This window comes from Carettochelys insculpta, chromosome 4 (assembly GCF_033958435.1).
Source record: "Carettochelys insculpta isolate YL-2023 chromosome 4, ASM3395843v1, whole genome shotgun sequence".
Taxonomy (NCBI): Eukaryota; Metazoa; Chordata; order Testudines; family Carettochelyidae; genus Carettochelys; species Carettochelys insculpta.
The window spans coordinates 131,418,368-131,433,968 of NC_134140.1; the positions used below are offsets into that span (position 1 = coordinate 131,418,368).

General features: G+C 43.2%; 1 protein-coding gene across 1 annotated transcript in view; it reads right to left on the reverse strand.

Annotated features, from left to right (window-relative positions):
- The window catches only part of GTF2E2 (general transcription factor IIE subunit 2), a 66,743-nt gene extending 51,294 nt beyond the window's left edge, over positions 1–15,449 (reverse strand). The window contains exons 1-2 of the mRNA XM_074993824.1: positions 15,327–15,449; positions 3,462–3,625 (exon numbers count right to left, since the gene is read on the reverse strand). Coding sequence (XP_074849925.1) covers positions 3,462–3,621 — 160 coding nt within the window. The 5' untranslated portion in view covers positions 3,622–3,625; positions 15,327–15,449. The remainder of the gene's footprint in view (positions 1–3,461; positions 3,626–15,326) is intronic.
- Between the last annotated feature and the right edge of the window lie 152 nt (positions 15,450–15,601).

Here is a 15,601-nt window from a genome sequence, read left to right on the forward strand (position 1 = left end):
CTGTCAACCCAACTACCCTACATTACAGACCATGTACCACAACTGACACTCTTTGCTGCTCTCCACACACACCCTCTCCCAAATTGTGCTTATTCAACACTAACACTTGTGGATGTTCGGTATAGGACAGCAGTTCTCAAGCTGTGGTTCAGGACCCCAAAGTGGGTCATGACCCTGTTTTAATTGGGTCATCAGGACTGGCATTAGAACTGCTGGGGCCTGGGTTAAAGTTGAAGCCTGAGTCCCACTGCCAGGCCAAAGCCTGAGGATTCAGCCCTGAGTGACAGGACTCAGCCTCTGGCATCAGCATTGAAGCTCTGAGGCTGTGGCTTTGCCCTCTCTGCTCCCAGGGCAATGGGTCTTGGGCGATGGCTTTGCACCTCCTCCCTGGGGCGCATGAGGACTCAGGCTTTCGACCCCTCTCTTGGGGTCATGTAGTAATATTTGTTGTCAGAAGGGGGTCACAGGGCAATAAAGTTTGAGAAACCCAGGTGGGTTATACATGGTTACACTGAGAGAAGGTAGACTGGTGAAGAGTATGTGTAGAACAGTTGTTAAAGAGGATGAGGGAAGCGAAAAGTTAATCTTGGTGTGTGATGTAGGGTACATGTGCAATAGTAAGGTTTGTGCACTTTCCCACACTCATGTATCGGATAACTTTTTGGGAATCTGGAGCATTTCAGAGGTTCTGTGCAAGCATCAACACTCACTGTGCCAAAGCCACCTGTGCATGAGCACTGGAACAGCAGTGTCAAAGCCTCATGCTCCTGCACTGCAGCAACATTCTCAGGGTACAAGAGTCCCCTGGAGGTTTCTAAAGGAGGGTTCAGAAGCACACTGATGTTTTCTTTCAGGCACAGAATGACATCTGCAGCCAGCTCTGATACTCTGCTTATTACAGTCAATATACAGACACAGCACATAATGTCACCAGTAGTTCTGGCATACAGATATGTCTGGAAATCACTGAGAACTCACTTCCTTCAAAAACCTTTCCTGCATGAACATTAGGATGCCTCAAGAACATAAAACAAATAAGGAGAAAGATTGAGGAAGAAGCTAATGGACCAAGAATGTTACTCAGAAAGAAAAATAAGCAGCAGAGACGCACACCAGAATGCTAGAGCACCAAAACAAGCAATAATATGCTGCAGGATTGCCCTGGAGCACAGAGACAAAGGCCTTAGGAAACCTACCCACTGCAGAATCAAGTACTCCATGTACTCAGCAACACGTATCACAGGAACACTTGCTCCTATTCTCTGCTGGCTTATCACTGAACACAGAAATCTGTTTAAAGGTATCCAACTTGCCTTTCAAAGCTCTGCATGGAACTGGTCTCAGCTACTGAGATGCCATCTATCTCTTTCAGATTCCAGTGAAACTACTGGCCAAGACTTGTGACCACAAATTACAGAACCTTCCAGGTTGATAGATTAAAACTTACTGGCTGACCAAACAAGAATGACCTCCAATCTCAAAGTGCACAAAGCAAAATACAAAGACCAACTCTTTTCCTAAGCTTACCCCTTCCCGTTTTTTTTTTAAAAGTCTCAGACTGTCTTTTGGCAAGGAAGTGAAGCAGGGAGAGAGAGAAACCGATGATATCATTATTGACTTTACCCTTGGAAGACACTCAAGGTTTGTGTGTATTATGGGCCTATATTGGCACTCTTATGGCCACCGTAGTGGTGCAGGTGTAAGTCCAAGGTGCAGAGACACATTACGCTGACAGAAGGGGTTCTCTCGTTCCTATAGTAACTCCATCTCCCCAGAATTGGTAAGCAAGATCAACATATTCTTCCACTGACACACCTGCATAAACACTGAGGCTGTGTCTAGGATGTTAGGAATTATTAAAAAAGGGATCGATAATAAGACAAAAGATATCATACTTCCCCTATATAAAACTATGGTACGCCCACATCTCGAGTACTGTGTGCAGATGTGGTCTCCTCACCTCAAAAAAGATATATTGGCATTAGAAAAGGTTCAGAAAAGGGCGACTAAGATGATTAGGGGCTTGGAAAGGGTCCCATATGGGGAGAGGCTAGAGAGACTGGGACTTTTCAGTTTGGAAAAAAGGCGATTGAGGGGCGATATGATAGAGGTATATAAAATCATGAATGGTGTGGAGAAAGTGAATATAGAAAAATTATTTACCTTTTCCCATAATACAAGAAGTAGGGGACACCAAATGAAATTGATGGGTAGTAGGTTCAAAACTAATAAAAGGAAATTTTTCTTCACACAGCGCACAGTCAACCTGTGGAACTCCTTGCCCGAGGAGGCTGTGAAGGCCAGGACTCTATTAGGGTTTAAAAAAGAGCTTGATAAATTTTTGCAGGTTAGGTCCATAAATGGCTATTAGCCAGGGATAAAGTATGGTGCCCTAGCCTTCATAACAAGGGCAGGAGATGGATGGCAGGAGATAAATCACTTGATCATTGTCTTCTGTTCTCCTTCTCTGGGGCACCTGGCATTGGCCACCGTCGGCAGACGGGATGCTGGGCTCGATGGACCTTTGGTCTGACCCAGTATGGCCGTTCTTATGTGTCTTCACTAGCCCCCTTCTTCAAAGGCGGCATGGTAATCAGCCAGAGCAGGGAATAATAATGAAGTGCTGGGGATGAATATGCAACACCTCATGAGGCTAATTCTTCCAACGGCAACTCTGAAGTTGCACACTTCGAAGTGCTGGCATGCCGTGTAGCCATGGGCACTTCAAAGTACCCAAGCAACTTCAAAGTGCCCTTACTCCCAAAACTTTTTTGGGAGTGAGGGCACTTCAAAGTTGTGTGGGCACTTCAAAGTGCCTGTGGCTACACGGCACAGTGGTGCTTCGAAGTGTGCAACTTCAAAGTTGCCGTGGGAAGATTAGCCTAATCAGCTGTTGCATATTCATCCCCAGCACTTCATTATTATTCCCCGCTCAGCTGATTACCATGCCGCCTTCAAAGAAGGGGGATAGCGAAGACACAGCCTGAGGGTTTATATCAGCACAGCTACAGTGCTCAGGAGAGCTGTAAGCATGCTGATTTAAGATTTATGTTTATATCAGGCCTGAGATGGTACAGTGATGGCTACCAATACAAAAACCAAGATAAAAGGAAAATGCTGAAAAGCATACTGTAGAAAGTGCCAGAATGACACGCTATCGTCACATACCAGAAGCTTCTTCATGAAGTAGGGTCACACATAAATTGGCTGCTAAGTTCAGAGGCCAACATTTACCTATTGATAAGGCCTCACCCATGCTCTACCTCCGCTCTCAAGAGTCAAAATTCTTTCAGAGTTGTAGAAGTTCCTGCATGCTTATGCTCAGGAGCCAGGACCCAAGAATCAGAGGACATATCTTTACAGAATGACTAAGGTCACACAGGAAGTTTACTGAAAGATTGACCCAACAGGGTGCGTGAACAGATGGAAGGAAATAACAACTGGGAGGTGCTTTAACCAACCTGTGTTTTGTTTGGAGCTTGATGATCCACCTTGCTCTACCTTTGCTTTTTTCTTTTTGGAAGATGCTGAATCAGAAGGTGCTGTACGCTTTTCTACAGCAGGAGTGGAGAGTGCTCGTTTTTTGAATAACTCTCTTTCTCTAAGCAGGCTTGGATCCATAGTTCTGTCACAAGAAAAATAAATAGGGAAAATAAAAACCAGAAAAGTTAGTCAGGTATCTAAAGTGTACAGAATTTTAATATTTAATTATATACCCTTATTTATGGAATTTAAAATGCCTCTTTTTGAAATGTAATATACAGGAAGAGGAGAAATTTCAAAATGCAATTTCAAATGTACCAAGATGTTAGTCTTCACAACAATGATTTGAAAGCTAACACATTAATACATGATTTTCCAAGATAATTCTTAGTAGCTGTGTCCGTAAATATGCAGAAAATAAAACAAAAACAGGTATCTATTCATTTGATCTTGAACTTTAGGCTTTGCAAAAAACAAAGTTTTTTTTTTCAAATGCCATATTAATAAAACATTTTTGTGACCTGTATAATTCAAATATAAAATTTATTTGCATTTGTTTTCAATTCATATATACTGTAATATTGTGTAACTGCAGGAGAAAAAACAAGACTGACTACAAACAAAAGAGAAGTCAATTTTCGGTATCCAGATTTAAGAAAATACAAATAAGCGTACGTGTTAAAAAGGAAATTAGAGATTTTCACAAATCTTAAGATTATTAAAACATCAACTAGTACAACAGATGGTTAGCTAAGGGATACTAGTCTCTCCCCAGTTACCTCTAAGGCTAGTTTTCCCACTGTAAATCCTCCCCCATTTTTGCATTATCACTTCCTATGAACTCTGGGAAAACTGTGGTTCCTAATTGCTATCATAAAACAAATAATGAACAACATTTAATTTAACTCACTGGAAACTGCTCCTCTTAATGGGAAACCTAAAGGATTTCAGGCAGTGTTGCATGTCCATTTTTTTGTTTAATTCAGGAACATCTGAACACCTGAGACAAATCAGCTGGCAGGAAGAATTTAATCAGAAAACACTGATTGATAACTGGGGATTGTTTATAAACACTTTACTAAATGCCCAGAAAGCCACACCAAAGAAGGTGCCCATGTTCGTTTAAAGAAAAAAAAATAGTCAGATGGGATAACGGACAGTAAATTGATAAGGGACGCATAGAAACACAAGGAAAAATCTATGGGCAACTGAGGAAGGGAGGAGGGAAAAAAGACGTTGCAAGTGTCTATTCAGTTAAGTGGGATGCCTGCGATCACTGTAAACATCAAAGGTCGGAATATTGTCCTTGTAACGCGTGAGATTTTTGTTGATTCCATGGTGTAGGTATCAAACTTGAAAATAAACTCCAATTTAGATATCCCCCTTTGTAATCTGGTGTTAAATCTCTTACTCCTAAAACACACACCACGAAGTGCTGAATACTGTGTCCTGCCAAACTGAAACATTCACTTGCTGGTTTATGTGTATTCAGATTCCTAATGTTTGATTTCTGTGCATTCATTCTTTGGTGAAGTGATTGTTCAGTTTGTCCCACATACATAGTAGAGGGGCACTGCGGGCACATGATGGCATATATCACATTAGTGGAAGTGCAGGAATATGAGCCCCGATCATGTAATTGACATGGTTAAGCCCAGTGATGTTGTCACTAGTGTAAATATGTGGACAGAGCTGACAATGGGGTTTGTTGCAAAGGAAAGTTACCAGGATTAGTATTTCTATGGTGTGGCATGTGGTTGCTAGAAAGAATTTTCCCGAGGTTGGGCAGCTGTCTGTAGGAAAGGACAGACCTGTCCACATATTTACATGCTCCTCTGCCACGTATATTGAACAAACTGGACAATCACTTTGCCAAAGAATGAATGGACACAAATCAGACAACAGGAATCTGAATACACATAAACTGGTAAATAGTAAGAGAGATAGTATATAGACTAGCACGGCTATCAACACAAAAAAGCAGTCCAGGAACACTTTAAAGACTAACAAAATAATTTATTAGGTGATGAGTGGGTCTGTCCCACAAAAGCTCATCACCTAATAAATTATTTTGTTAATCTGTAAAGTGCTCCTGGACTGCTTTTTTGTTTTGATAGTATAAATTGGAAAGTGAGCATTTCAATTTGGCAGGACACAGTATTCAATACTTAATGGCGTACATTTTAAAAACAGAGATTTTAACACCAAATTACAAACGGAGACATCTGAATAGGAGTTTATTTTCAAGTTTGATACCTATCACCACGAACTCAAAGATCTCAATTATTTTAGGCATTATAAGGACAATTTCCCCACCTTTAATATTCACCAGGACTGCAGGCACCCTACTTAACTTAACAGACTCTGGCAGAGGTTCCCCTCCTCCGCACCCCCCAGATTCCCTTCATCCCTATCTAGCTGATTCATCATGGTTTGTTTGTTTGTTTTCTATCTTTTTGTAAATTCTCTCTCTCTGTGGGTTTCCGCGCAGAGAGGTCTACCGTTGACATGGTCTTCACTCTAAGGCAGCTGCAGGAGAAGTGCAGGGAGCAGAGGAAGCCACTCTACATAGCCTTCATCGACCTGATCAAGGCCTTTGACTTGGTCAGCAGGGATGGTCTGTTCAAACTGCTCCACAAGATAGGCTGTCCTCCACGGTTACTCAAGATGATCCAGTCATTCCACGAAGACATGAGAGGAACCATCCAATATGACGGCGCATTATCGGATGCTTTCAGAATCAGGAGCGGCGTCAAACAAGGATGTGTGCTTGCTCCAACATTGTTCGGGATCTTCTTCGCACTCCTCCTGAAGCATGCCTTTGGATCTTCAACAGAGGGCATCTTGCTGCACACAAGATCTGTTTAATCTTGCAAGGCTGAAAGCTAAGTCTAAGGTGTGGGAAGTCCTCATCAGAGACATGTTCACAGACAATGCTGCTGTAGTGTCTCACACAGAAGACCAGCTTCAAAAACTGCTGGATCAGATCTCCAAAGTGCGCAAGGACTTTGGGCTTTCCATCAGCCTAAAGAAGACAAACGTACTCGGTCAGGATATTGCTGAATCCCCATCCATCAGCATTGACAACTATACGTTAGAGGTCATCCACGAGTTCGTTTACCTCGGGTCCACCATCACTGACACCCTGTCATTGGACACTGAGCTAAATAGGAGGATTGGAAAAGAGGCCACAACTCTGTCCAGACTCAGCAAGAGAGTGTGGAATAACAAGCTGTACACTCACACCAAAATGCAAGTCTACAGAGCCTGCATCCTCAGCATCCTCCTTTATGGCAGCGAGACCTGGACCCTGTATGCCCGCCAGGAAAAGAGGCTGAACGTCTTCCACTTGCACTGCCTCAGGCGCATCCTTAGAATATCATGGAAGGACAGAGTGACCAACACCGCCATCCTCGAGCAAGCTGGAATCCTAACGATGCACACCCTCCTCAGGCAGCGTCGGCTCCGCTGGCTTGGCCACGTCCACAGGATGAATGATGGAAGGATTCCAAAAGACATCCTGTATGGTGAGCTAGCCTCTGGCAAAAGACCTCCCATATGCCCCCAGTTGCGCTACAAAAATGTCTGCAAGAGAGACCTCAGAGAGGTAGACATCGAGCTGGACAACTGGGAAGAACTAGCAGATGACCGCAGCAGACGGAGGCAGGGGTTACACAAGGGCCTTCAGAAGGGTGAGATGAGGATCAGACAGCTAGCAGAGGAGAAGCAAGTGCACAGAAAGCACACTAAGGACTTGCCAGACACCCACCACATCTGCAAGAGATGCAGCAAGGACTGTTACTCTCGTGTGGGTCTTCATAGTCACAGTAGACGCTGTAAATGAAGTCCTCAATTGAAACTATAAAGGGCGCAATCCATAGTCTATGCAGACTGAAGGATGCCTACTACTACAGTTATAAGCATTCTCCAGATCTGAAAATGTGGGTCAGTCCCACAAAAGCTTATCACCTAATAAATAATATTGTTCATCTCTAAGGTACAACAGGACTGCTTTCCGCTGACACAGCCCCTTAGTTAGCTCTTTTCCAAGGTGAAAAGACTCAGTCTTGCTAATCTCTCCTCATATGGAAGCTATTCCACAGCCTCAATATTTCCTGCCCTTCTTTGCAACTTTTCCATTTCTAATAGATTTTTTTGAGATGGGGTAACCAGAACTGCATGTAACTTTCAAGATGTGGATGTACCATGGATTCAGACAGTGACATTCTACTGTCTGACTACCTATGCCTGTCCTAATGGTGCCTACAATTATGTGTACTTTTTTGACTGCTGCTGTACATTGAACAGATCTTTTCAGACAACTATTCACTATGACTCCAGGATCTCTTTCCTGAGTAGTAAGAGCTAATTTACATCCCATCCTTTTTATATATAGTTGGGATTATGTTTTCCTGGGTGCATAACTCTGCACTTTTCAACACTGAATTCCATCTGCCACTTTGTAACCCAGTCATCCACTTCGAGTTCCCTATGTAACTCCTTGTAATCTGCTTTGGGCAAGTGCCCCAAGTAATTTAATATTGTAAGCAAATTTACCCTTGCTTACCAATTTTTCCTGATACTTTATACGTATGTTGAATGGCATTGCTCCATGTACAGATCCCAAAGGAACATCGCCTTTTACCTCTCACCACTGTGAAAACTGACGATTTAATTTTTATCCTTTGTTTCCTCTTTACCGGTTACTGATACATGAAAGGACCTTCCCTCTTTTCCCACTACTTCTTACTTTCATTAAGAGCCTTTGGTGAGGATCCTCGACAAAGATTTTCTGAATGGCCAAGTAAACTATATTCACTGGATCACCCTTGCCCATGTTTGGTGACCCTCTCAACAAATTCCAAGAGGCTCGCAAGACTTCATTTCTCCTTTAAAAGTCACATTGACTCTTCCCCAACATATCGGCCACGTCTACATTAGCCCAAAACTTTGAAATGGCCATGCAAATGGCCATTTCAAAGTTTACTAATGAAGCGCTGAAATACATATTCAGCACTTCATTACCATGAGGGCGGCCACGGTACTTCAAAATTGATGCAGCTTGCCGCCGCGCGGCTCGTCCCAACGGGGCTCCTTTTCGAAAGGACCCCGGCTCCTTCAAAGTCCCCTTATTCCTATGAGCAGATGGGAATAAGGGGACTTCGAAGTAGCTGGGGTCCTTCCAAAAAGGAGCCCCATCTGGACAAGCCGCGTCAATGTCGAAGTGCCGCGGCCGCCCGCATGCTAATGAAGTGCTGAATATGTATTTCAGCACTTCATTAGTAAACTTTGAAATGGCCATTTGCATGGCCATTTCGAAGTTTTGGGCCAGTGTAGACACGGCCATCAAGTTTATCTTTGCTTCTGATAATACTATTCTTTACTATAGTTTCAAGCAAATTGCTAAGTACTCAAATTAGGCTTACTCGCCTCTAATCATTGGTGCTGTAACTAAGGATTCTGAGGGTGCTGCTGGTCCCCCTGGCTTGAAGCAGTTTCTACGAAACACAAAATTTGCAGTTTGGTTCAATAGTTCTCAGGACTCCCACTATACAAATAATTCCAGCATCCCTGTTTCCGGAGATTGTGTTTTTCCTTAAATCGGCATTACCATAATAGCTATCTGCCAGTCATACAGTTCAGAGCCTGACTTAAGTACCTGGTGACATACCATCTTTGTTAGTTTTGCAGTTTCATATCTGAGTTCCTTCAGAGCTCTCGGGTGAATTCCATGTGGTACACGGGCTGATTTACATTACAGGTTATATATCATAGTTAGTAGTTCTGCCATGTTCTATATGAGTCCTTTCAGAACTCTTTGGCTAATAGCATCTGATCCTTGAGACTTTTTACTGTCTAATTTATCATATATTCCAAAACCTCCTCTTTTTGACACCCAAGTCTGGAACAGTTCCTCAGATTTGATACCTAAAAAGAATGGCTCACGTGTGGGACTCTACCTTACAACCTCTATAGAGAAGACGGATGAGGAGACACTAAATGAATTAATCAGAATGGCCTTTTCTTCCTTGAGTGCTTCTTTAGCACCTTGATCACACACTATTGCCTCACTGACTGTGCAAAAAGCTTTCTGCTGCTGATGTGCTTAAATGTTTAGCTGTTAGTTTTTGACACCTTTGTTAGCTGTTCTTCATAGTCTCTTTTGGACAACCTAATTAAACTTTTACACTTGACTTTCCAGAGTTCAGTCTCCTTTTTATCATCCTCATTTGGTCCAAATTCTTGTTTTAAAGAACACTTTTTTGCCTCAGTTTCTTCTTTGTCATTTAGCCACACTGACTTTTTCTTGGGTTCTCTTATTTTTTTTTTTATTTGGCATATACATTTAAGGTCAGCCTCTATTATGGTGACTGTGAAAATGACAATTATCAATACCAATGCAGAAAAGACAGATGTGTTCAATAGATATTTCTATCCTGTACTGCGTAAGCAGGGGATAGATGTATAAAACAACCTCAGAGTTACAAACACCTCGAGAACAGAGGTTGCTCATCATTCTGAACATAGTTCTTTCAAAAATTTACAACTGAAAATTGACTTAATACAGCTTTCACAATGCAAAATAAAACAGCTGCTCTCCCTTTATCTTTAGTAGTTTCTGTTCAACACTGTATTGTGTTGGGTTTTTTTCGGGGAGGAAGTTGGTGGTGTTTTTATTTTTGTTCTCTGTGCTGCCTGATTACATACATCCAGCTCCAAATTAGCTGTGTTGTTGAATAGTCAGATTGTAACTCTGGTGTTTATAGCCTTGAGGTTCTACTGTAGTCACAAGCATCTCAGAAGGATGCTAAACTGAAGCTACATTTTTAAATCAGCAGCTCAGGATAACTTGCATCCAAGAGTTTTAAAAGAGATAACTTAGGAGCTCTCTAGATTGTTAAGGTTGATTTTTAGTATGTCTTGGAAAACCAAGAACTTTACAGAAGACTATTTAAAAAGCAAACTTTGTAATAATATTTTAAAAGTATAAGGGGGATGACCCAGATAATTATAGGTCTATCAGCCTAACATCAACACAGGGCAAGAGAATAAAATAGCTGATATAGGACTCAAAGAATTACAAGAGAATACTGTAGTGAAAGCCAATCTAGACTGGTACATAGAACAGATCCCATCAAACTAGCTGGATATCTTTTTCTGATGACATTGGAAGTTAGATTTATAAAAGGTAATGGGGCTGATGTAACACATATAGACTTCTGTAGGGTGTCTGAATTGGTACTGTAGATGTATTTTACCTCTGCGTTTGTAACTAATGCAACCACTGCTGGAATACTGCATCTAGTTCTGGTGGATGATGTTGACAAATTTGAGAGGATTCACAGGTGAGCCACAAGAATGATTAAGAACATTACTTGCAGTGAAACTCTCAAGGTGCTCAATTTTTTTAGCTTGCAGAAAATTTTACTTCGGTGCAGTCTAAGTACCTACATGAGGAACAAATATTTAATAGTGGGCTTTTCAATCTAGTGGAGAATGGTATAACCTAATGTCTTGTAACTGAAGCTAGAAAAACAGACTGAAAATAAGGCATAAATCTGTAACAGTGAGAGTAACTAATTACTAGAAAAATTCACCAAGAGCTGTGGTGGATTTTAAGTCGAGATGGGATGCTTTTCTGAAAGATATACTGCCAGGAACTATTTTAGAGAAGTTCTAAGGCCTCTCATATACACATGAGAGCAGAGTGATGATCATTATGGCGTTTCAATCTACGAGGCAAGCTGAACCAAATATTTGTGAGATGAGATTTTTTTGAAGTCTTTACATTTTCTTGTTCACATGTCAGAAACTTTAAAAACTCTACATGTAATATTATTCTACTGATGTTTTCTAATATTGCAGTGTTATTTAGGTACAGTAGTCCCTCAAGTTATGTGAGGGTTGCATTCCCACGCATCCTTGCATAACTCGAATTTTGCCTAAGTCCGGGGGGGGGCGGGGGGGGGGAGGCGGCTCTTTTTTTCCCAGGTGGAATGCACGTTCCGCATTCAGGGAAGCAGCAGGTACCTGGAGCTTCTTTTGAAAGGTAAGTCCTGGGGTGCAGGGGGGCAGCTTGAGAGAATTAAGCCTGGCGGTGGGTTGGGGCCATGGGAGGAAGGCAGGGTGGTTAAGTCTGGGGTGGGTTAGGGATGGGGGGGTGAGGGGGTGGAGTGAAGCTGGAGCCATGTGGGGGTAGGTTGAACCAGGGTTGGAGCCGGTGAGCCAGAGCCACGCGCAGAACTGGTGAGTTGGAGCCAGGCCGCAGGAGGTTGGAACAAGGGCTTGGCGGGGGAGGGTTGAATCAGGGCCATGTGGGGCCAGCGGGAGCAGGATGTTAAATTGTGCATTTCAAGGGTTTACTGTATAAACAACACCACAGGCAAAGTTCCTGAAGCGCATACCTGTGCCATCCTGTGAGATTGCTAGGCCCTAAATGAATCAATCCGCCAGCTTCCATACGCTTATAAAGGGGTCACTGTCTTTCAAAGAAAATGCCCTAACCAAAGCATATTGTCAAACACTGTTACCTATGTACTGATAACCTAAAAAAAAGTATCAGAGGGGTAGCTGAGTTAGTCTGTATCTTCAAAAACAACAAGAAGTTGACCTGGTTTCTCCTCTCTTGATGTTCACAACTGCACATCTGCTGCTGTTAGTGGGCCACATCCTCTGCGACTGAAGTGACCTTGTTAACTCTGGCCCTCCTCTTGAGTGGAACTCCTTTCTTTTCACAAGCCTATAAATTTAGACCCTGCTCTGGAACTCCCACTCATGCATCTTTCAAAGCAGGTATTTGCCCAGGAAAGCTTATGCTCCAAAATGTCTGCTAGTTACCCCATGAGATGCCACAGGACTTTTCTGTTTTTAAAGAAAAAGCTTTACCAGAAGCACCATTCAAAAAGCCTGAAAACTAGGAAATCCAAAATATAGAGCAGCATTAAAAGTCTGAACTACAGCTAAATAAGGTGGATAAAAAACAATAATTAAGAAAAATTACAATTTTTTTATATTTTTAAATTTAAATACAGGTTTATTTTTTTAAATGAACATTTAAAATTACATTTGAAATTGACAATAGATGTTAAGACAAACTTATTACAGCCATTTAAACTAAATACAAAAAATAAGATTAAGCAGCAAATTATTTAAAGAAAGTCAAACCACTGTACCGGAAGTCACTGGCTAAGTACCTGGAAGCTAAATCTGCTGAAGTACTAAACCAGATTTTGATAGCAATAGAAACTTGTGCAGCTGCAAAAAGAATCTCTCTTCGTTTCAGTTTATTCAGCTAGTTCAGTTCAATGGCTAGTTTATTCAAAGTTAATAGATTAAATGGGAGTTGAAATGGCATGAAAGCTTGTTTTCCTCTTCAAACCTCTGAATAAAAATTAGGTGTGAGAGGATGAGATCGCCTAGTCCTAAAATCTCTAAGGACATGGTGACCAGGACCAATCAATTCAATGCATTAACTATAGACAAAACCTCCTTTGTTTAATATATTACCTTTAAACACAAAATGTTTTGGTAATTTTTTCTTATTAATTCAGCACTTTACAATATTTTATTTAATAGTTTAAAATTCTATTTCAACTTAATACTGTTTAATTTGAATTTTCATCCAAAAAGACACAGGTCACAAATAAAAATAATCAATATCTTGTAAAAAAAATAAATTTGTTATTCACCCTTTTCTAATTATCAAATATGTAGAAAACTTAACATCTGAACAAATGTAAATTAAGCAATATAACTGCTTAAGTGTAAATAACTATACCAAAGTCTCCAGACCTGCAAAAAGCACCATCAAATTTAGTATAAACAGAAAATCAGTTTTTCTTCTAGAAAACAGCACAAATGGAAAAGACAACGAAAACTGATAATTTACATCAAATTTATATAAATTCATATTTACATCAAGGCTTCCTGCTTGCTGATTTAAATTGTTGGTTGGTGATTTAAATTGCTTTGCTTTGCTCTGCTCCCAAGGAAGCTCTGGGGCATTGATTGTATTTAATTCTGTCAGTACAGCACTTAGCATAAAGAGGTCCTGGCCGACAACTAGGGCTCTTAAGCATTATGAGAACACAAATATAAATAGCAATAACTAAAACTAAGTCAAAAGCGTAAGGAGCACAGACTTTAGGAAGTAGCAGCTACCCACTTTGCATGTATCACCTAAATATTCTGTGTGTTTCAATTTGCCTATCCTTAAGGAGAAAATATTTTACAACCAAAACCCATGTGCCACTACCCCATTCAAGGACCTTTACAAGAGACAGAATATTTTAGAGCTACATTAGCATCTCACTATCTATAAGCTGCTTGAGATGCATAGATGTTGGGGTGGGAGGGGAGACATACGCACTTCACCTCCTCTGCCCACGTAGCTGTGTGTGTGACTGGATGGAGGGCAATTCCCTCTCCTTCTTGAAATTTGTAGATAGATGTTACTAGATGCTCAAGTTCCAGTCTAAATAACCAAGATCCCCCAGAGCTCAAGATGAAAATGAGATGCACTATCACCACACCAGTTTCTTTGATCGTATGCTAGTGGTTAAAGAGGATGGATGGGGATAAAAGCACTGAAAACAGGTGAGGATTCCCTTCACTTCCTGGTTCATACTTTCCAGTGCTCATGGATATTTACAAAGGACACCACCAGTTTAATCACCAGTCTGAATTTTTTCTTTAATTTTCTTTTGAATATTGTTACAAACAAGTAATGTAAAGAGAAGATTGTATTTCTTCACTATATTTTTCTGAATATGTTTACTTTGTGCATTGAAAAGGCCAAACATCTAGTCCATCGGGTTTCCCTGGAGTGCCTGGGGGAGTCTCATGTAGGATAAAGAAGAAGAAACACATGTTTAAAGTCCAAGCCACTACAACAGCAAGAAGTTGTGGCTGGAGGAAGGTCTCCAGTAGGAATCACACATGACTGTCCACCAAGCTGATGTGTCTCATAGGAGCTGGAAATGGGGACAACATGCGTGGTTTCCATCATATACAGGGTTTACAGTTTAAAAGTCAACGGCTTTCAGCACCCACTTTACAAAATTTAATCCAGCACCCCTGGTTTGAGTGACAGTTGGCAATAAGCAGCAAACCCACAAGCTGCCGCTATCTTGGGCCAAAAAGAGGGGCAGATGTGACAACAGCAATAGGTTCACTGAAAGCTTTCCCGTGACCCCCATCCGTTCATAACCGCTGGGGCCAGTTACGCACAACAGGGTAGCGTCTGTAATGAAGCCTGCGGAGGGAAAAGGGGAGTATCCCGGGGGCCATGGTGGGGGAGGGCACACAGGGCTCCCTCGGGAATATACAGCTGCGGGGAGGGCAACAGAAGTCCCGGCGGGGCCCTCACCGGCTGTGCATGTGGGGAGGAGAAAAGAGGAACAGTCTCCTCCACGCCAGGGAATCTGCGAGTGGGGTGAGGGGGGGACGCCCCCCGCAAGCCCCCGCAGCTGGGGTAAGCCAGAAAGGGAGCCGGCCAGAGGAGGAGGAACCCAGCGGGACACTACAGCGCTACAGGAAGGAAGAAGAGACAGTGGCTCGCCCCCACCCCCCTTCCCGCCCCCGGCACGGGCAGCTCGGCAGGACCTGTAAAGAGGTCGTCCCCGGCCCGCGCACGTCCGGGGCGGGGGGCAGGCAGCAATTCCCCCTAGGCCCCCACAACGCCGGGGGCACAGCCAAGGGCCGCCCCAGGGCGACGCAGCTCCGGGGGTGCAGACAGTGGTTCCGCCCGCCCGGGACGCGCAGCTCGGGAGGGCGGGGGGAGGTTGCCCTCGCGTGCCCAGGCCGCCCCGCTCCAACCGTCCGGCACGCGCCCCAGAACTCACCGCGCGCGAGGCCGCCCGACACGAGGGGCGGGGGAGGGGGGGCACCGGGGAGCAGTAGGGGAGAGGGACGCGGGCGCGGCGGCTGCTGCGGTTCTATTGGCCCAGCTGCCCGGCAGCTGCGCCCATCGCTCCTCCCGTCATGCCCCGCGCGCCCGTAAGCGAACCCGCGCCGCGCGCTGACGCAACACTCCGCCTCAGCCCGCCCAGAGCCGGGCGGGACTCGGTTACCACGGCAACGTGGGAGCGCGGGGGGAGGCCGGGGGCGGCCATATAAC